We start from the raw sequence: 23,360 nt of genomic DNA, 5'->3' as shown, positions 1-23,360 counted from the left end.
CAGAACTGGGAAAAATTAGAAATGTAATAGGTTTCGTGCAAGTGAAAGGCTAGTGGATGAGAAGAACAAAAGGAAATATATGGTGTTTGGTATAGGGCAGGAGAGATTAAATGACAAATGGTTGCATGGTGTAGGGCCAAAGGAAGTGATAAGGGGACAAGCAAGATGAATCTAAAAGAGATATGAATGGCAGGATAATGAATAGCTTCTGTCCGAAGGCAAAGAGAAGGAAATACGACAAAAACAGGAGGGGAAAAATAAACACAGTAAAGAAAGAAGGAAACAAAATGAGGTAGAGGCTAGGATCTAAAACTGTTGAACAATTCTGATGAAAAAAAAAATCACAGACCTGAAAAGTTAACTCTTTCTCTCCACTTTGGGGGGCGCACGCGATGGCATTGTGCTATTGTCACTGGACTAGTAACCCAGAGACCCAGGGTAATGCTCTGGGGACCCGGATTCGAATACCACCACGCTGAATTTGAATTCAATAAAAATCTGGAATTAAAAGTCTAATGATGACCATGGAGCCATTGTCAATTGTTGTAAAAACCCATCTGGTTCACTAATGTCCATTAGGGAAGGAAATCTGCCACCCTTACCTGGTCTGGCCTACATGTGACTCCAGACCCACAGCAATGTGGTTGGCTCTTAAATGCCCTCTGAAATGGCCTAGCAAGCCACTCAGTTGTAACAAACCGCTACAAAGTCACAAAAAAGGAACGAAACCAGGCGGACCACCCGGCATCGACCGAGGTACTGCAAAAGACAACAGCAATCTCAGCCCTATCGATCTGCAAAGTCCTCCTTACTAACATCTTGGGGGCTAGTGCCAAAATTGGGAGAGCTGTCTCACAGTCTAGTCAAGCAATAGCCTGACATAGTCATCCTCACGGAAGCATACCTTACAGATAATGTCCCAGACACCACCGTTACCATTCCTGGGTATGTCCTGTCCCACCAGCAGGACAGAACCAGCAGGTGCGGTAGCACAGCAGTATACAGCCAGGAGGGAGATGCCCCGAGAGTCCTCAACATTGACTCCGGACCCCATGAAGTCTCATGGCATCAGGTCAAACATGGGCAAGGAAACCTCCTGCTGATTACTATGTACCACCCTCCCTCAGCTGATGAATCAAGTGCTCCTCCATGTTGAACATCACTTGGAAGAATCACTGAGGGTGACAAGGGCACAGAATGTACTCTGGCTGGGGGACTTCAATGGCCATCACTGAGACTAGTTTGGCTGCACCACTACTGACTGAGCTGGCCCAGTCCTAAAGGAAATAGCTGCTAGACTGGGTCTGCAGCAGGTGGTGAGAGAACCAACAAGAGGGAAAAAATGCTTGACCTCATCCTCACCAACCTGCCTGCCGCAGATGCATCTGTCCATGACAGTATCAGTAGGAGTGACCACTGCATAGTCATTGTGGAGACGAAGTCCCGCCTTCACATTGAGAACACCTTCTATCCTGTTGTGCGGATAGATTTCGAACAGGTCTAACAACTCAAGATTGTGCATCCATAAGGCGCTGTGGGTATTAGCAGCAGCGGAACTGTACTCGAACACAATCTGCAACCTCATGGCCCGGCATATCCCTCACTCTACCATTACCATCAAGCCAGGGAATCAACGCTGGTTCAATGAACAGTGCAGGAGGGCATGCCAGGAGCAGCACCAGGCATACCTGAAAATGAGGTGTCAACCTGGTGAAGCTATAACACAGGACTACATACGTGCCAAACAGCATAAACAACAAGTGATAGGCAGGGCTATGCGACCCCACAACCAATGAATCAGATCTAAGCTCGGCAGTCCTGCCACATCAAGTCGTGAATGGTGGACAATTAAACAACTCACTTGAGGAGGAGGCTCCACAAATATCCCCATCCTCAAAGATGGAGAGTCCAGCACATCAATGCAGGAGATAAGGCTGAAGCATTTGCTACAATCTTCAGCCAGAAGTACTGAGTGGATGATCCATCTCGGCCTCCTCCAGAGGTCCCCAGCATCAGAGATATCAGTCTTCGGCCAATTCGATTCACTCCACATGATATAAAGAAATGGATGAACAACACTGGATACTGCAAGGCTTTGGGCCCTGACAATATTCTAGTAAAAGTACTGAAGACTTGTGCTCTAGAACTTGCCTCACTCCTAGCCAAGCTGTTCCAATACAGTTACAACACTGGCATCTACTCAGCTAAGTGGAAAATTGCCCAGGTATGTCCTGTACACAAAGAGCAAGACAAATCCACCCCAGCAATTACCGTCCCATCAGTCTACTCTCGATCATCAGTAAAGTGATAGAAGGGGTCATCGACAGTGCTAGCAAGCAGCACTCACTTAGCAATAACCTGCTCACTGACACTCAGTTTGGGTTCCTGACCTCATTACAGCCTTGGTTCAAACATGGACAAAAGAGCTGAACTCCTGAGGCAAAGTGAGGGTGACTGCCCTTGACATCAAGGCAGTATATGACAAAGTGTGGCATTAAGAAGCCCTGGCAAAACTGGAGTCAATGGGTATCAGGGGGAAAACTCTCCACTGGTTGGAGTCATGCCTAGCAAAAAGGAAGATAGTTGTGGTTGTTGGAGGTCAGTCATCTCAGCTCCAGGACATCACTGCAAGAGATCCTCAAGGTAGTGTCCTCAGCCCAACCATCTTCAGCTGCTTCATCAATGTTCTTCCTTCCATAAGGTCAGAAGTGGAGATGTTCATTGATGATTGCACAATGTTCACCATTCGCGATTCCACAGATACTGAAGAAGTCCATGTCCAAATGCAGCAAGACCTGAACAATATCCAGGTTTGGGCTGACAAGTGGCAAGTAACATTCATGCCACACAAGTGTCAGGCAATGACCATATCCAACAAGAGAGAATCCAACCATCGCCCCTTGATGTTCAATGGCATCACCATCACTGAATCCCCCACAAGCAACATCCTGGGGCTCACCAGTGACCAGAGACTGAACTGAACTATCCATATAAATACTGTGACTACAAGAGCAGGTCAGAGGCTAGGAATTGTGTGACGAGTAACTCACCTCCTGACTCCCCAAAGCCTGTCCACCATCTACAAGGCACAAGTCAGAATGTGATGGGATGCTCCCCATTTGCCTGGATGAGTGCAGCTCCCACAACACTCAAAAAGTTTGTCACCATCCAAGACAAAGCAGACCGCTTGATTGGCACCACATCCACAAACATTCACTACCGACGCATAGTAGCAGCAGCGTGTACCATCTACAAGCTGCACTGCAGGAATTCACCAAGGCTCCTTGGACGGCACATTCCAAACCCACGACCACTACCATCTAGAAGGACAAGGGCAGCAGACACATGGAAACACCACCACCTGGAAGTTCCCCTCCAAGTCACTCACAATCCTGACTTGGAAATATATCGCCGTTCCTTCACTGTCGCTGGGTCAAAATCCTGGAACTCCCTTCCTAACAACAATGTGGGTGTATCTACACCACATGGACTGCAGTAGTTCAATAAGGCAGCTCACCACCACCCTCAAGGGCAACCACGGATGGGCAATAAATGCTGGCCCAGCCAGCAGAGCCCACATCTCATGAATGAATAAAAAAAGATGCTATCTGAGCTGCAGAGTATTTCCCGCATATTTTTATTTCAGATTTCCAGCATCTGCAGTATTCTGCTTTTGCATTGTTTAATTCACTGCCACTTCTCTTCTAGGAATGCCCACCTTGAAGTTGTGCTGTATTTTCTTCTCTAATTTCCCCTACCAAATTAGTCAATCCCCTTCCCCATAGCACTAGCAAATTACCCCAAGGACATTGGTCTGGATTTGTTCAAATGAAATCTGCAACAAAAAAGTTCATCTCAAATGAGTGTACAAAGCTCTGCAAATGTGTTAGACTTATCTGCCACCCTTAATCACCTCACAATCACTATCTGTATTATCAAAATGGATTGCAAAACACTATGAGCCTTCGGCCTTTATGCTGCAGAAGTCACTTCAACATATAGGTACCAAGGATTGTTTGTTTACCTGTCTATTAACCAAGTACACAATTGATGGACTGATAGATCAAATTTAGATCCTAGATGACCCCGAACTTTAGTACATTGTACAACTGTTGACAATCAAGTGAAAGCAAGAATAAAAAAAGGTGTCAGCAAAAAAAAAAACAATTGGCTCAATTATAAAATCTATTACTACATAATAAGATGCATATTGAGGTCACATACGAAAATCAACTCAAAACACATTTAATGAACTTTGCACGTTTCAAAGTATCACTGTAAAGACTTCCGTAGTGGACACTGCTATGCAATCTCAGTTCCAATCATACCTCAAATAAACTCTATTTAAACTGTAGAACTGCAACAGAAACAGTAGACATTTAGAAGCCTATAACAAAATGATAAACAATAAAAGTCAGTACTTACAATCAGTGAGGCTAGCAATCCCAGCAAGTGTGGTGATGGGAACATGAGGCATATCCCCATTCATCCTGAAGTTGTAGAAATAATCGTGTCTATGCACAGATATTTCAGTCTAGGTCCCAGTCAACTTCACTTCACATCTCCCAGATACTGCAAAAAACAAAGTCAGTCCATCAATATCAGTAGTTACATCAATTCCAGTTCAGTTGGAAACACAGTCAGAGAGGGCCACTATTTGGCCATTGTATCCATGCTGGCTCAATGCTGAAGCAATCCAAAACTTCACTGCCCCTCCTCCATAGCCCTATATCTTTCCCTATTTCAAATATTCATCAATTTTCTGTTAAATGAATCAAAGGTTTGTGACAAAGGAGTTCATGTCCTAAGTACCAGGTGTGAAGAAATTTCTCTTAACTCACGCTCGAGATAATTTTAAATGATGACACGCTTGTCATTCCTAGTCTTTCGTTATTTTCCAGTTCATACTAAGCAAAAGAAAAAACAAATCCTGAATACTTTAAATAAAAACAGGAAATGCTGAAACTAGAAAAGTAGTCAGCATTCAAAAATGAAAGGAAGCTTAATGATTAACGAGTAGATTTTAAAGGGTAGTTCTGCTGTATTTCCCAAACAAATGCTTTAAATAGCTGGAATGTCAAAATAATTTTCCAAAAATATCACATTTACAACATGAATACTAGTCATAACTTTACTTAGAAATATAATCTGCATCAACATGGCCATAATATTAAAAGCAAACTTTGCAATTCTAATCAAGTCTTTAAAAGGAAATTTAAAGAATTAAAAAGGAGCATCAAGTGTTAATGACATTGATGTTTAATAACCTCTGGAAAACAAAACTAAGCTGCTTATCAAATGCAGAATTTTAGAAATTAAAGATATGCTCACTGTACCTTACATGCACGGACATTTGTTTATGAGCAGTATGTGAAAGGATTATCTTGCACGTATATACTTTGTACTTTCAGCTTCAAATTGGGTTAGATTATATTCAGTCCTCTTGAGCAAATACCATTGCACTGCTCACCCTAATACTTTTGGGATGGACTCCTTGTACAAAAACCCCCAAGATCTTTTTGTCCCCTTTATGCCTCTAAATAAACTATTCCAGTACTGCCCACCTGCCAACAGCTGCATAATTTTCTTATCAGCAACATACTGAATGGACAGACCTTATTGACCAGCCAGTCTGTCTTGGTCCATCTTTTGTATGGTTGGTCTTTCAGAAGAGCCGTGAAGAAACATTTAGTCCACCAAGCTTGCACTTGTGTGTTTTGTCTGAGTCTATATGTGTAACAAAATGCATAACTTCCCCTCCCACTCATTTCTTTTGCAATAATCTTACATCGGAGGCAGTTTTGAAGATGCACAAACAAAACATTTTTACCTTTGAAGAGCCATAAGGACTCAAACCGTTAACTTTTTTTTCTCCACAGATGCTGTTAGGCCTGAGTTTTTCCAGCATTTTCTGTTTTTGTTTCACTTTTACCTTTTACCTCAATCCATTAGGTCAGATTAGTAGTTAATTAATAGCTCAGTTAATCTTCTACAAGTACCATGTAATTGAAGTATAATGGGTTCATAGAATTTTTATATGAATGTTAGCTCCTGAAATACATAAATACAGACATTTTCAAGTACTGATGTACTTGACAAATGAAATAGGTTAACATAGCCTGGGACCAGTAAAAATGAGGGTGGAAACTGTCCCAACACAGGTTTCATATGAAATTGGACAATGATCAAAGTCCTTGAAGAGAAGGGAATATAAGACAGCAGAGTGGATTTAAACTAATAAGGGAGTGAGAGATAGGACAGATCTAGAGAGGGGGAAGAAATGGAATGAGTCATAGGTACCAAATTAAGTTAAGAGATTTTGAACACAGGTCAAAGAGTAATTTCTTTCACTGCATCTCCTGACACTAAACTGGAACAGGAAGTCAGCAGCCACTCAGTTAACCAGGGCATGTACATCATTGTGCATCCATTGAATGCTCACCACCCGCTTGCTGCCTCCAGTTTGCCGCCTCACTCACACCACCCGGCATGGACCCTGTCATTTTGTTCATTGGCCTGTTCACCGCTCCTCAAGCAACTCTTGGCTGTGTTGCCAGTCCTCTGCTGAGCGGCGAGCGGTAGGCAGTGAGGGAGCAGGGCAGTGAGCGGAATGCAGTAAAGGGTCAGGAGCAGGGCGGCCTGTGAGGAGGGGAGGTCAAATCAGAATTTAATTACATGCGATTCCAAAATCTTTAACTGGTGTTTTGGGGATCAACATTCCATGAAAAATACAATCCTTAACCATGGTTGTCAGAGTGTAGATCATACATCATTAAAGACTCTGCAAAGCAGAGAAACATTTGAAAAAACAAATCGCATTTTATTAGTGTTGCATTTGTTAAAATATTTTTACACTGCTCAATATTAAGGGTGGTAACATTCTTTTGATGCAGGCAGCTACCCCCTGGCAGTGATGTCACAGGCACTGTGACTGCATGTGCGACAAGTGCAACCTCTGCAGTTACAATGTCAACAAACAGCCTCTTATCAATGTTACGATGGAATGTTTACCTTACCTTCCTCTATCTACTAATGCTTCCTCATCTGCTGAGTGTTTCTGGCATTTTCAGTTTTTAATTTTGGATCTCCGGCATGCACAGGTATTTTACTTTTGTATTAGTGATCCAGGTGTCCTGAACTAATAACCCAGAGAATGAGGGTTCAAACCTCAACATGCTAATTTGAGAATTTGAATTCAGTTTGAAAAAAACAGGAAATAAAAAGCTGATATCACGAAGTGACCCCCAAGTAGTTCAGTAACATATTTTAGGGAAGGAAGCATGCTGTCCTTCCCCATCTGAACTATAAGTAATTTCAGCATCTATCAAAGAAAACAACTTAACTGCTAATCTTATTCCATGACAAAGACCTTGTTTCAGATTTTTATTATAGAATTATAACTACTCTTCCCTAAGTTTGAGTGGTGACATACCCATTGGGAGTTGGACTGCAAAGAAACTTGAGGGTATAGACTTATCTCTTTGGAGTCGTAACTGATGTATTCTTCAAATTCACCTGACAGCTTTTCAAAAACCTTTTCATTCAAACCTAATGGACCTTCAGCCTTAAAGAATAGTGTGCAAATAATAATTTGTATCAAATAATTGGCCCCATTATTTTGCCACACTTAACCAATCCCATTAATTTAACTAGCCTTTCTATGTAACCTATGCCACCCCACCCCTTTCCTATGTCACCCACCACCCCAATCTCTCCAGCCTGGATAGACTTTGTTGTTGAACTCCTCTTACCTTACGCTACTTGTTTTTTCCCCCCACCAGCCTCCTCCATACCATCCCTCCCATGTATTTCCCCCAGACTAATTCGCAATCCCTCCCATCAGGATAACTTGGTTGTTGGGTTCCCCTGACCTTTCACTTTTTTTTTCTCCACCAACCCACCCCACCCCCGCCACCATTCCGCATGCACCAGGTTCCACATGTCAAATCAAGCCACCAACTGAAAAGGGCACATATGGTTATAGATATAATTAATAAGCCAATGGTGTAAAGTTAAATAGTAGATTGAAGTCCAATAGCTTTCACCATGTGGAACTTGCAATACTTCACCATTAAAACAGCCTATAAAGAAGTTTAATTGATCTATTTATCGACCAAACATTGATCAACTAATGCAGGTGCAGATTCCAACAGGCTTGTTACAAGTAAAGAGTTGACGTTTCGAGTCCTCATGACCCTTCGACAGAACTTGAGTTCGCGTCCAAGAAAGAGTTGAAATATAAGCTGGTTTAAGGTGTGTGTGTGGGGGGCGGAGAGATAGAGAGACAGAGAGGTGGAGGGGGGGGGGGGGGGGGGGGGGGGGGGGTGTGGTTGTAGGTTGTTTGTCCCTACAACCACACCACCCCCCCCTCCACCTCTCTGTCTCTCTATCTCTCCGCCCCCCCCCACACACACCTTAAACCAGCTTATATTTCAACTCTTTCTTGGACTCGAACTCAAGTTCTGTCGAAGGGTCATGAGGACTCGAAACGTCAACTCTTTTCTTCTCCGCCGATGCTGCCAGACCTGCTGAGTTTTTCCAGGTAATTCTGTTTTTGTTTTGGATTTCCAGCATCCACAGTTTTTTTGTTTTTAGGCTTGTTACAAGTGTGTTGACAGCTACTTCAGATCCTATCACGATTGGGTTTGGAATTAACAGCGACCCACAAAATTTACACAGTGCGCTTTAGAGTTACTGTGCATCCAAACAGTTCTGGACTATAAACAACTCTCAGGCCAACATTGCAACAGAAAACAGAAAACTTTGATATTTGGGTCCTGCTGGGGATTGCAAATGTAGACAAGTAAAATGGGATAGCATTCGGTTAATGCTACAAAAAGGGAACTAATGCTGGAACTGTTTAAAGTGCTGGTTAAGCAAGAGCTGGAACTGTGTGTATAGTTCTGGTCACCACATTACAGGAAGGACGTAATTGCTCTAGAGAGAGTAGAGGAGATTTACAAGAATATTGCCAGGGCTTGAAAACTGCAGTTATGAGGAAAGATGGATAGGATAGGGTGTTTTCCTTAGAATAGAGGCGGCTATGGGGTGACCTAATTGAGGTGTACAAAACCGAGGGGCCAAGATAGGGTAGACAGGAAAGACCTGTGTCCCCGAGCTGAGGGGTCAGTTATCAAGGGCACAGATTTAAGGTGATTGGTCAAAGGATTAGAGGGGACATGAGGGAAAACTTTTTCACTCAAAGGGTGGTGGGCATCTGGAATTCACTGATGTTAATGGTAACAATTGCTAGGAATTTTTTGGAACTGTAAAGATAAATACAAGAGAGATGCAGTCTATATCTTAAGTGTGCAATGGCTTGAATTTCAGACTTTTCATTTTCACTACATTAGACAAAAGATCCAAATTAGATCAAAGTGCTTAGAGGCTACATCAGGTAAAGCATTAGACAACAAGAGCAAAGGCCCCTGTACCATACAAATACATTTCAATGTACAAATTAGGAGTAGACCATCCAGCCTGCTCCACTATTCAATAAGATCATGGCTGATCTGATTGCAGTCTCAACTCCACAATCTGCTTACCTCGACTCCCTTATTCAAGGATCTATCCAACTCAGCCTTAAAAATATTCAATGACACTGCCTCCACCGCTCTCCAGGGAAGAGAGTTCCAAAGACCCACGGCTCAGAAAACATTTCTCTTCATCTCCGCCTTAAATATTTTGAAAACGTGTCCCCTAATTTGAGTCTCTCCCACAGGGGGAAACATCCTTTCCACATCCACCCTGTCAAGTCCCCTCAAGATCTTATAAGTTTCAATAAGAACCTTCTAAACTCCAATGAATACAGGCCCAGCCTGTCCAACCTTTCCTTACAAGATAACACCGTCAGTCACACCCCCATCCCATCCCAGGTATCAGTTGAGTGAACCTTCTCTTAACTGTTTCTAATGCAGTTTTATCCTTTCTTAAATAATTCTTAAATAAATTAAGTATCCTTTCTCAAAACTGTACACAGTACTCCAGATGTGATCTCTCACCAAAGCCCTGTGCAACTGTCGCAAAGCAACCTTGCTTTTATATTTCATTTGTCTTGCAATAAATGGCAACATTCCATTCGCCTTCCTAATAGCTTGCTGTACATACAAAATAGGAGTAGATGACCATTCAGCCTGCCAAGCCTGTTCCACTATTCAATAAAATCGTAGCTGATCTGCTTGTATTTCCAATTCCACATTCCCATCTAGCCCCGATAACCTTTCATTCCCTTGCCTAACAAGAATCTATCTACCCGGGACATAAAGGTATTCCACAACCCTGTCTCCATCACCTTCTGAGGCGGAGAATTCCAAAGTCACACAACCATCCAAAAGAAAAAAAAATTCTCCTTATCTCTGTCCTAAAAAGGCAACCCCTAATTTTAAAAGATTGCCCCCTAGTTCTGGACTCACCCACAAGAAACATCCTTTCCATGTCTACCTTGTCAAGGCCATTCAGGATCTTATATACTTCAGTCAAGTCACCCCTCACTCTTCTAAACTCCAGTTTAGATCAAGCCCAGTCTGTGCAACCTTTCCTCATAAGACAACCCACTCATTCCAGGTATCAATCTAGTAAACAACCTCTGAACCACCTCCAATGCATTTACATCCTTCCTTGAATAAGGAGGCCAAAATGGCACACAGTATTCGAGGTGTGGTCTCACCAATGCCCTGTATAACTGAAGCACAACATCCTTACTTTTATGTCGCTAAAGGTAAGCGTGCAGGTGCAGCAGGCAGTAAAAAAGGCAAATGGTATGTTGGCCTTCATAGTCAGAGGATTCGAGTACAGGAACAGGGGTGTCTTGCTGCAATTGTGTAGGGCCTTGGTGAGACACACCTGGAATAGTGTATGCAGTTTTGGTCTCCTTACCTGAGGAAGGATGTACTTGCTATAGAGGGAGTGCAGCCAAGGTTTACCCAACTGATCCCTGGGATGGTGGGACTGACATCGGAGGAGAGATTGAGACGATTAGGATTATACTCGCTGGAGTTCAGAAGAATGAGGGGGGAATCTCATAGAAACCTATAAAATTCTAACAGGACTAGACAGGTAGATGCAGGAAGGATGTTCCCAATAGTGGGGGAGTCCAGAACTGGGGGTCACAGTCTGAGAATATGGGGTAGACCATTTAGGACTGAGGTGAGGAGAAATTTCTTCATCCAGAGAGTGGTGAGCCTGTGGAATTCGTTACCACAGAAAGTAGTTGAGACCAAAACATTGCATGCTTTCAAGAAGGAGTTAGATATAGCTCTTGGGGCGAAAGGGATCAAAGGATATGGGGAGAAAGAGGGAGCAGCTATTGAGTTGGATGATCAGCCATGATCATAATGAATGGCAGAGCAGGCTCGAAAGACTGAATGGCCTACTCCTGCTCCTAGTTTCCACATTTCTATGTTCAATTCCTCTATTAATAAAGGATAGCATTCCATTAGCCTTAATTACTTGTTGTACCTGCATACCAACTTTTTGTGACTCATGCACTAGAACACCTAGATCCCTCTGCACCTTGGAATTCTGCGGTCATTCTCCGTTTAAATAATACTCTACCTTTTTATTCTTCTGACCAAAGTGGACAAGTTCACTCTATCTGCATTCTAAACTTCTGTGATTCATGTGCCAGGACACCCAGATGCCACTGTAAAGCAGAGTTCTACAATCTCACGCCATTCAAATATGCTGCTTTTCTATTCTTCCTGCCAAAGTGGACAACTTTACATTTTCCCACAGAATACTCCATCAGCCAAATTTTGCTCACTCACTTAACCTTTTTTTAAAATTAATTCACAGCATTGGGGTATCACAGTATTTATTGCCCATCCGCATTCGGGGCATTGAGTCAACCACAACGCTATGGATCTGGTAAGGACGGCAGGTTTCTTTCCCTAAAGGAAGGACATTAGTGAACCAGATGGGTTTTTACAACAATGGTTTCATGGTCATCAGTAGACTTTTAATTCCCGATTTTTATTAAATTCAAATATTACCATCTGCCATGGGGGGATTCGAACCTGGATCCCCAGAGCATTACCCTGAGTCTCTGGAATACTAGTCCAGTGACAATACCATGATGTCACCACCTCCCTTTGCAGTCTCCTTGTCTGTGTTCCTTTGCAGACTCCTTATGCCCTCTTCACAACTGACTTTTCCACCTATCTCATCAGCAAATTTAGCAGCCATTTGGTCGGTTCATTCAAGTCATTGATATAAATTGGAAATAGTTGAGAACCCAGCACTGATCTCGAGAGGCTCAGATTGCCTCACAGTTCTTAAATTAATAGATTAACTGCTATTAGCAGTTTTGCCCACTTCTATCTATGTAACAACTTGCATTCATACAGTGCCTTTAAAGGTAGTAGAATATGGCAAAAACTTCACTATAATATTAAACCAAATTTGACACAGCCACAGAGGGTGATATTAGGGCAGATGACCAAAACCTTGATCAAAGAGGAAAGTTTTAAGGAGTGCCTCAAGAGAGGAAAGAGGGGAGATATGCAGAGATATTTAGCAAGGGAATTCCAAAGCTCAGGGGTTTGGCAGCTGAAGGCATGGCACCAATGGTGTAGCAATGTTTTTTATTAAACATTCTTTCTTGAAATGTGGGCTTCACTGGCAAGGCCAGCATTTGTTGCCCATCCCTAATTGTCTTGGAGGAGGTGGTGGTGAATCACCTTCTTGTACCCCTGCAGCCCCCAGTGCTGTTGGAAAGGGAGTTCCAGGATTTTGATCCAGTGGCAATGATGGAATGTCACTATAGTTCTGAGCCAGGGTGGTATGTAGCTTGGAGGGGAACTTGCAGGTGGTGGTGTTCCCATGCATCTGCTGCTAACGTCCTTCTAGGTAGTAGATGTTGTGGGTTTGGAAGGTGCTGTCGAAAGAGCCTCAGTAAGCTGCTGCAGTGCATCTTGTAGATGGCACACACTGCTGCTACTGTGCATCAGTGGTGGAGGGAGTGAATGTTTAAGGTGGCGGATGAGGTACCAATCAAGTGGGCTGCTTTGTCCTGGATGGGGACTCACTTCTTGCATGTTGTTGGAGCTGCACTCATCCAGGCAAGAGAAAGTATTCCATCACACTCCTTGCTTGTCTCTCGTAGATGGTGGGCAGGCTCTGGGGAGTCAGGAGGTACATTACCTGCTGCAGAATTCCCAGCTTCTGGCTTTTCCTTGTAAACACAGTATTTACATGGATGTTTAAGTTCAGTTTCCGGTCAATGGTCGTCAGCTGTCCTTTGATTCAAGGATGACATTTACTCAAGGTCACTAGTTTCTGCCATGGGTCTTCATGTCACTGATCACACCATTTCTCAATCCACAGATCATTGGGCACATGGGGCAGGACTTCCCATGAGGTAGAGGGATCTGGAGTGCAGGGCTTTCTTCCTTCTCTTTCCTCCTCCGCCACATCATTAAGGCATGTGGACTTATGTGATGCAGCTTGATGGGCATGTTGTTACCATTTTCAATGATTGGTAACAAGCTCCTCCCAATCATTAATATCAATGCTGCTGCGCTTCGGGAAAGATTCCGAGTGTCTTTTAAGTGCTTTCTTTGTCCTCCCCTGGAAAGCTGGCCTTCTGAGAGTTGGAAAAACAGGACCTGGCACGGAAGATGCTTTTCTACCATCTGGCCATGGTGCCCAGTCCATCAAGGAGTTTTGCGTGAATGCTTGTGGATCTTTGTCAAACACTCGCTGCCGTCGTTTGCAGGTGGCTGAGCTGGAACAACTGATCTGGTGTTGCATATCCTCATCAGTGGCAGCCTTTTGAGAGAGGGTATGGGAAGCGCTCAACATAAACTAAAATACCCCCTTCACCATATATGGGAGGTGGAATATTTGGCTGGCCCGGTGTGGGTTTTGTTTTTGCAACAAAGGCCAGGTCTCTTGTATGCAGAATTGAGGAGAACAAGAGTGGCTTGAAAATCTGGTGTGCAGTATTTATATAACCATTTCAATTCAGTTTCTGTCAATGGTAACATCCAGAATGTTGGCAGTGGCGGATTCAGCAATGGTAACACCATTGAATGCCATGGGGAGATGGTCAAGTTCTCTCTTGTTGGAGATGGTCATTGCCTGGCACATGTGTGGCATGGATGTGATTTAGTACTTATCTGCACAAGCCTGAAAGTTGCCCAGGTCTTACTGTACATGGATACAGCCTGCTTCAGTATCTAAGGAGTTGCAAATGGTACTGAACACTGCACTCATCAGTGAACATCCCCACTTCTGACCTTATGATGGAAGGAAGGTCATTGTTGAAGCAGCTGAAGATGGTTGGGCCGAGGACACTATCCTAAGGAACTCCTGCAGTGATGTCCTGAAACGGAGATGATTGACCTCCAACAACCACAACCATCTTCCTTTGTGCTAGATATGGCTCCAATCAGTGGAGAGTTTTCCCTGATTCTCCACTGACTTCAATTTTGCTAGGGTTCATTTATGCCACATGGTCAAAATTAAAGTCAGCATTGTTCAACGGGCCTGAATAGAAAGAGCACAGATAAGAGTTATAGAACTGGAGGGGATCAATCATTACATTGAGAACTTTAGGAATAAAATATCCATTCTACTTTCCCAATGTAACCCAATACGCCTAGGTGTCCGAAAATCTAATTGATCTGAGTCATGGAAATACACTTTCCAAACCTATGACCTTTACCACCTAGGGCAAGCACAGCAGACAGATGGGAACACCACCACACCTTCAAGTTCCCCTCCAAGCCACTCATCAGCCTGACTTGAAAATATAACACCGCTCCTTCATTGTCACTGGGTCAAAGACCAGGAACTGCCTCCCTAACAGTGCTGAAAGTGTACCTGGACTGCAAAGCTTCAAGGAGGTGGCTCATCACCACCTTCTCAAGGGCAAATAAGGTTGGGAAATAAATGCTGGTCAAGCAAGCTACATCCACATCTACGAAAGAATATTTAAAAATACACAAGGAAAATAAGAAAATACACTAGAAATAGAAAGACTAGGCCATGTCTCCCCAAACCTGGCCACTATTTAATGAGATCATAGCTAATCCTTGACCACAATTCCACTTTCTCACCCTATCTACCTTGATGTGCCCTCTGTTGTATATAAAAGAACCCTTGGCACTATTTAAAAGGGCAAGGGAGTTCTCTCTCATGTCCTGACTGATCATCAAAAAAAAAGATTATCTAGTTATTATTGCTGTCGTGGGAGTTTGCAGTGTGCAAATCGGCTATTATGTTACTGGCACAACAATAGTTGCAATACTTCACAAATTCTTCATTGGTTTTAAACCACTATGAAACATTTGGTGGTCAGGAAAGGTACCACATAAGTGCTAGTCTTTCTTTAAGCTCTAGAGAAATTAGGCACATTCTACTCCATCTCTCAAAGAACAACCCCTCACCCAGGAATTAATCCAGTGAACCTTTATTTGAGACCTCCTCCCCGTCCACCCACAAAGCCACACCTGCCACATAAACCTAAGTAACTGGCCAAAACTGTACACCGTATCAGCTGAGGAAGGAATTGTGGAACATATCAATAGTGAAGTACTGGAACAAAAAGAGCTGTGTCATGTTTTGATAAATTCTAACTATTCATGCAAAATAGGAGAAGTTGGCCATTCAGCCCCTCAAGCCTGCTTCACCATTCAATAAAATCATGACTGATCTGCTTTTGTTTCGAATTCCATCTACCCCCGAAAACCTCTGATTCCCTTGCCTAACAAGAATCTATCTAAAACAAAAACAGAATTACCTGGAAAAACTCAGCAGGTCTGGCAGCATCGGCGGAGAAGAAAAGAGTTGACGTTTCGAGTCCTCATGACCCTTCGACAGAACTCGCAAGTTCTGTCGAAGGGTCATGAGGACTCGAAACGTCAACTCTTTTCTTCTCCGCCGATGCTGCCAGACCTGCTGAGTTTTTCCAGGTAATTCTGTTTTTGTTTTGGATTTCCAGCATCCGCAGTTTTTTTGTTTTTAAGAATCTATCTACCTATGCCTTAAAAATATTCAATGACCCTGCCTGAACCACCTTCTGAGGCAGAGAGTTTCAAAGTTGCACAGCCCTCAGAAAAAATTCTCTTCGTCTCTGTCCTAGTCAATGGGATTCTACTTATTCTAGAATTACGGTAATGTACCTAACGGGAGCTATGGAAGGTTAGGTGAAATAGATCAAAAGTGTCTCCTGCCCAAAACATTATTTGAGTATTATTGTAAATTTGGACCGAATCAATTAAAAGTGAATCCAAAGATTTTACGCAGTTCTGAGAATGCTGAACTACAGATTTAGTATCAATTAGTGCTTAAAGGGAATATAGAATACTAATCCAAATAGAGAAAGGGTAAGGAAATTATGTTAAAAAGCTAAGTGTCACTCTGGCAAAACAGGCTTCATGGGCTGAGTGGCCTAACCCTATTCCCAAAATCTATCCACATTGAGAGGCTTGACTAGCAACAGATACATTGCCAAACACAAATGATATTTTGAGGTACCAAAACTAGAATGGCTTGTGGCCAAATAAAATCCAATAAGTTCTATTTAACATTAAACACTCAAAAATGTTTTGCAGCAGCATTAGGATACCAATCATGGCTCAGTTTAACTTTTTAGTCATCAGTTACTATTCTACATGTAAACAAGATGTTCCTGCGCAAGGAATCCAGTGCAAAGGCAGTCCCCTCGTGTACATAATTATTTTAACTTATTGAAAGCTAACATCTTTCTGGCAAACATAAATGCAGCCTTCTACCGAACTCAACATTTTAATTTAGTGAAAAGGCAAAATCCAAGAAGTCGGTAGTGAACATCACGTCAGTAAAATGTGGTTCTTCCAGCATCCTGTTCTAGCTAACCAGGAGACCTCTAATACATTCAGTAGCACAAGACTTCTAATATCAATGTAAAAGTAGTTTGAGACATGCAACGCATGAGGACTCTGATTCACATCTGCCTTCCTATCTAATACTATGCTGCACCAATTCTGCTCGCCACAGAGAAAAGTTTCAAAGGCAATGGAGTCTCCCATCTATTTCTATTGAAAGATATAATCCTAACCACATCATTAACATCCCAATATTTTGCAAACAGTTAATCTCAGCAATTCCAGCAGGACTCCATTTGTTATTCCAAGGGTACTCCATACCTGCTCTTCAGCAACCAGCAACCTCATTACATCTGTAAGGCTAATGTAATGACATTCTCTGGTAGATCACTTCAGTTTGCTCAAAAAGATGAGCTTTACTTGATCAGTAATTACTACTAAAGAAATATTAAATATAGATAGAAAAGGGCAGGTGAGTAATTATATTAGGTGATTTCAACTTTCCCAACATTAATTGGGATAGACATAGTGTTAAGGGCTTGGATGGAGTGGATTTCTTGAAATGTGAACAGGAGAACTTTTTAGGTCAATATGTACAGGGTCCAACAAGGGGCGGCGCAGTGCTGGACCTAATTCTGGGGAATGAAGCCGGACAGGTGGCAAAGGTGGTGGTGGGCGAGCATTTTAGTGATAACGACCACAACATGGTACAATTTAAGCTTGTTATGGACAAAGATATAGGCAAGTTGCAAAAAGATGTTTTGGATTGGGGGAGAGTGGGTTTTAGTAAAATAAGGCAGGATCTGGCCAAGGTAAACTGGGAACAGCTACTTGTGGGGAAATCTACAGAAGAGCAGTGGGGAGCATTCAAAAAGGAAATGAGGATGGTACAGGCTCAACATGTTCCCTCTAGGGTGATAGGAAGGAGTAACAAGCCCAAAGAACCATGGATGACCAGAGATACTCAGGTTACAACGAGAAAGAAAAGAGAGGCTTTTAGCAAGTACAAGGTGAGCAAATCAGTGGAGGCATTATTGGAGAACAGAAAGTGCAGGGTGGAGCTTAAGAAAGCAATTAGGAGAGCAAAGAGGGGATATGAGAAAGCTCCGGCTGGTAAAAGTAGGGAAAATCCCAAGATATTTTATAAGTATATCAATGGGAAGAGGATAACCAGGGAAAGAGTAGGGCCCATTAGAGAGCAAGGGGGCAATCGATGGGTGGAGTCAGAGGGCACCGCTAGAGTGTTGAATGAATACTTCACATCCATCTTCACCCAAGAGAATGCGGTATCGAACTTGGGGAGAGAGACTGCGAGGTTCTTGAGCAAATTGATATAGGAAGTGACAAGGTATTGGAGGTGTTGGCAGGCTTAAAAGTGGACAAATCTCCAGGTCCGGATGATTTGTGTCCCAGACTGCTGAGGAAGGCAAGGGAGGAGATCACAGGGGCTCTCACCCAAATTTTTAATTCCTCTCTGACCATGGGGGAGGGGCCAGAGAACTGGAGAACAGCTAATGTGGTTCTGCTATTTGAGAAGGGTTGTAGAGAGAGGCAAGGGAACTACAGACCAGTGACTCTCACATCAGTGGTAGGGAAACTATTGGAGAAAATTCTGAAGGAGAATCTATCTCCACTTGGGGAGGCAAAGTTTGATCATGGATAGTCAGCATGGCTTTGTCAGAGGGAGGTCATGCCTAACAAATTTGATTGAATTTTTTGAGGTGGTGACCAGGTGTGTAAATGAAAGTAGTGCAGTTGATGTAGTTTATATGGATTTCAGCAAAGCTTTTGACAAGGTCCCACATGGGAGACTTATAAAGAAGGCAAATGCACATGGGATACATGGTAATTGGATATGGTGAATTCAAAGTTGGCTTAGTTGCAGGAGACAGAGGGTGATGACAGAGGGATGCTTTAGTGACTGGAAGCCAGTGTCCAGTGGCGTACCACAGGGATCTGTGCTTGGTCCTCTATTATTTGTCATTTATAAAAACAACATAGATGACTATGTGGGGGGTAGGATTAGTAAGTTTGCGGATGACACAAAGATTGGCCGGGTGGTTAACAATGAGGTTGAGTGTCTTGGGCTACAGGAAGATGTAGACAGGATGGTAAAATGTGGAGATAAGTAGCAGATGGAATTTAACCCTGAAAAGTGTGAGTGATACACTTTGGAAGGAGTAATTTGACAAGGAAATATTCAACGAACAGCATGACACGAGGAAGTTTTGAGGAACAAAGGGACCTTGGCATGTGTCCATAGATCCCTGAAGGTGGAGGGACAAGTTAGCGGGGTGGTGAAAAAGGCATACGGGGCACTTGCCTTTATCAATCGAGGCATAGATTACAAAAGTAGGAGGTCATGTTGGAGTTGTACAGAACCTTGGTGAGGCCACAGCTGGAGTAGTGCATGCAGTTCTGGTTGCCACATTATTGGAAGGATGTGACTACACTAGAGGGGGTGCAGAAGAGATTCACCAGTTTGTTGCCTGGGACGAAACATTTATGTTATGAAGAGAGGTTGGACTGACTTGGGTTGTTTTCGTTGAAGCGGAGCAGACTGAGGAGTGACCTGATCGAGGTGTACAAGGTTATGAGGATGTGAACAGGGTGGATAGGGAGCAGCTGTTCCCCTTAGTTGAAGGGTCAGTCTCAAGAGAACATGAGTTCAAGGTGAGGGACAGGAGGTTATGGGGGGGTATGAGGAAAAACTTTTTTACCCAGAGGGTGGTGACGGTCTGGAATGCACTGCCTGGGAGGGTGGTGGAGGCAGGTTGCCTCACATCCTTTAAAAAGTACCTAGATGAGCACTTAGCACGTCATAACATTCAAGTCTATGGGCCAAGTGCTGGTAAATGCGATTAGGGAGGTAGGTCAGGTGTTTCTCACTTCAGTGCAAACCTGATGGGCCTTCTTCTGCATTGTGAATTTGTGATTCTGAGTGACCCAGTGGCAGAGAGCAAGATAGACATTTGTTTTTGAAAAGAAAAAGAATTACATGAACAGATAATAACAAAAAAGTGGGGAATGGAATGACCTATTCATTTTACTTCATAAGACCTTCCTAATTCATCAAGAGAATAAATGGGTCTTTTTCAGGGTGGCAAGATGTAACAAGTGGTGTGCCGCAGGGATCAGTGCTGGGGCCTCAACTGTTCATAATTTATTGAAATGAGTTGAAGGGATTGAAGGGATAACTGCCAAATTTACTGATGACACAAAGAAAGGTAAGAAAGTAAGTTGTGAAGAAGACATAAAGAGGCTACAAACAGATATAGATAGGTGAAGTGAGTGTGCAAAGATCTGGCAGATGGAGTATAATGTTGGAAAATGTGATATTGTCCATTTTGGCAGGAAGAATATAAGAGAAGCATATTATCTAAATGGTGAGAGATTGCAGAGTTCTGAGATTCAGAGGGATCTAGGTGCCCTAGTGCATGAATCACCAAAGGCTAGTCTGCAAGTACAGCAGATAATTAGGAAAGCTAATGGAATGTTATCATTTATCACAAGGGAAATTGAATAGAAAAATAGGGAGGCTATGCTTCAGTTATACAGGGCACCAATGAGACCACATCTGGAGCACTGTGTATAGTAGTGGTCACCTTAATTAAGGAAGGATCTGAATGCGTTGGAAGCAGTCAGAGAAGGCTTACCAAACCTGGAACAGGTGGGTTGTCTTATGATGAAAGGCTGGGAAGACCAGGCTTGTATCTGCTAGAGTTAAGAGGAAGAGGCAACTTGATTGAAACATCTAAGATCCTGAGGGGTCTTGACAGGGTGGACGTGGAGAAGATGTTTCCTCGTGTGGGAGAATCTAGAACTAGGGGTCACTGTTTAAAAATAAGGGATTGCCCATTTAAAATGGACACAAGGTGAAATTTTTTCATTCAAAGTGTCATGAGTCTTTGGAACTCTTCCTGAAAAGGTGGTGGAAGCAGAGTCTGAATATTTTTAAAGCAGAGGTGGATAATTATTGGTAAGCAAGGGGTGAGATTAGATTATCAGCAGTAGGTGAGATGCAGATTTCAGGTTACTATCAGATCAACCATGATCTTATTAAATGGCAGATCAGGCTCGAGGGACTGAACAGACTACTACTGCTTCTTGTTCGAATGTTCAAAACAACTTACAGCTCTCGGAAGTAGAGAATTCTAAAGATTCACAACCCCTTTTTTTTCTTTTGTGGGATGTGAGCATCGCCTACTAGGCCAGCATTTATTATCCAACCCAGTTGCCCTCGAGGTGGTGGTGAGCCACCTTCTTGAACCATTGCAGTCCATGTAGTGTAGGTACACAAACACTGCTGTTAAGGAGGGAGTTCCAGGATAGTGATATAGCTGTAAGTCAGGGTGCTGTGTGCCTTGGAGGGAAACTTGCAGGTGGTGGTGTTCCCATATACCTGCTGCCTTTGTCCTCCCAGATAGTAAAGGTTGCAGATTTGGAAGGTGCTGTCAAAGGAGCCTTGCTGAGTTGCTGCAGTTCATCTTGTAGACGGTACACACTGTTGCCACTGTGAGATGATGATGGAGGGAGTGAATGTTTAAAGTGGTGCGCATGGTGCCAATCAAGCTGGCTGCTTTGTCCTGGATGGTGTCGAGCTTGAATTTTGTTGGAGCTGCACTCATCCAGGCAAGTGGAGAATATTCCATTACACTCCTGACTTGTGCCTTGCAGTCTCATTTCACTTCAAAACAGCTGACCCAAAGTCTATAACTCTTGGTTCAACATTTGAAGTCAAGAGAACAGGCTCTCAGCATCTCCACCAGTGGAGCCATGGACTTCCATTCTCCAGCTGATTTGGAGTGCAGCTTAAAAGTAACAACTTATTCTTCTATTTCCAATCTTTTGCTGTTTAGTTCTCATTATATCTTATACTTTGTGATCTGTTGTAAAGCTTTTCTATATAGTTTTTTTATCTACAACAAAAAGAGCTGTGTTTAATTCTCAATATGATTAATCCATCTTTGCTTCAAGCTAAAGTAACAGTTTCTATTCAGTCAAGTTCACTTAGTTGTTTGAAACCATCCCAGTTGACAAGTGGCAATCTCTGTGGGGACTCCAAACATTAAGTAAAGCTGGCTGGATACCAAATTGGAAGGAGGCCAAATACCACAGGGGAACAAACTGTAAGCAAAGTTTTTATTGAGCACCAGACAGCGAGGGTGTAGAGGAGGGAGAATAGGATATAACTCCAGGAGGGACACTGTCCCAGCAATAGGACAGCATCCAGGTATGTGGAGGAGAAATAAATGGAAGGTACTAGTAAAAGCTCCCTGCATGACAGAAGAGATAGCGATTAAGGAGGTGGAAAAGTATGCTTTTGACAGATGTAAGGTGCATAATACAATTGATAACCATGTTGAATATCAAAGGTTCAGAGATAACTGAAAAAGCAAATAAGAGAAGCAAAGGAAGGGAGTATGAGAAGAGGATGGCATTAAAGGGAATTCCAAAGTCTACTACCATATTAATAGTAAAAGGGTGGTAAAAAGGAGTGGGGCCGATTAGGACCAAAAATGAGATTTACACATGGAGGCAGGGGGCATGGCTGAGGTTTTAAATCAATACCATGTATCTGCCTTTAACAGAAGCTGCTGCCCAGATCATTATGAAAGAGGAGGTAGTTCATACAGCTGAAGGGCTTAAAATGGATAAGGATCTCTTGCATAGGCTGTTTGTACTTCAAAGTGGATAAAGCACCAGGGACAGATGAGAAGCATCTAAGGACAGAGAGAAGTGAGAGTTAAAATTGCAGAGGCACTGGCTATTTTTGTTCCCAATATTGCTTAGAATCAGGATTGGTGCCGGGGGCTGGAGAACTGTAAATGTTACATCCTTGTTAGAATTAAGGGTGTAAATGATATCCCACCAACTACAAGCCAGTAAATTTAACCTCAGTGGTGGGAAAGCTTCTAGAATCGATAATTCAGAATAATTTATCACTTGGACAAATATAGATTAATTAAGGAAATCAAGTACAGATTTCTTAAAAGGCAAATAGTGTTTAACTAACTTGGGAGTTTTTTGATGGCAGGTGGCAAGTGGTCGTGGGTTTAGAAGGTGCTAAGGAAACTTGGTGAGTTCCTGCAGTGCATCTTGCAGATGGTACACACTGCTGCCGCTGTGCATCTTTGTGCAAAGAAGTGAAATGAATGTTTGTGAATTTTTTTTTTTTTAAATTCATTCATGGGGAGTGGCTAGCTAGGCCAGCATTTATTCTCCATCCCTAACTGCCCGTGGTTAAGAGGGCACGAGAGAGAAAACCACATTGCTTTGGGTCTGGAGTCACATGTAGGCCAGACCAGGCAGGGATGGCAGATTTCCTTCCCTAACGGGCATTAGTGAACCAGATGGGTTTTTACGACAATCAACAATGGTTTAATGGTCATCATCAGGCTTTTAATTCCTGATTTTTATTTAATTCCAATTGCACCATCTGCCATGTAGGGTTCAAACCCAGGTCCCCAGAGCATTACCTGGGTCTCTGGATCACTTCCAGTGAAAATACCACTACGCCACTGCCTCCCCCATTATGGTATCAATCAAATG

General features: G+C 42.9%; 1 protein-coding gene across 6 annotated transcripts in view; it reads right to left on the bottom strand.

The window, feature by feature from the left end:
* LOC121276953 (nipped-B-like protein) overlaps positions 1–23,360 on the bottom strand; it is a 554,475-nt gene that overhangs the window by 466,932 nt on the left and 64,183 nt on the right. For 5 of the 6 annotated variants that reach the window (XM_041185678.1, XM_041185679.1, XM_041185683.1 and 2 more), the window contains exon 2: positions 4,426–4,572. In XM_041185678.1, the coding sequence (XP_041041612.1) occupies positions 4,426–4,489 (64 nt within the window). In that variant the 5' untranslated portion in view covers positions 4,490–4,572. Of the gene's footprint in view, positions 1–4,425; positions 4,573–23,360 lie in introns of those variants that run through there. The other variant, XM_041185682.1, reaches the window with a different exon arrangement.

This window comes from Carcharodon carcharias, chromosome 4 (assembly GCF_017639515.1).
Source record: "Carcharodon carcharias isolate sCarCar2 chromosome 4, sCarCar2.pri, whole genome shotgun sequence".
Taxonomy (NCBI): domain Eukaryota; kingdom Metazoa; phylum Chordata; class Chondrichthyes; order Lamniformes; family Lamnidae; genus Carcharodon; species Carcharodon carcharias.
Note: the sequence above shows the minus strand (reverse complement) of the source record. Positions and strands in the feature narration are given on the sequence as shown.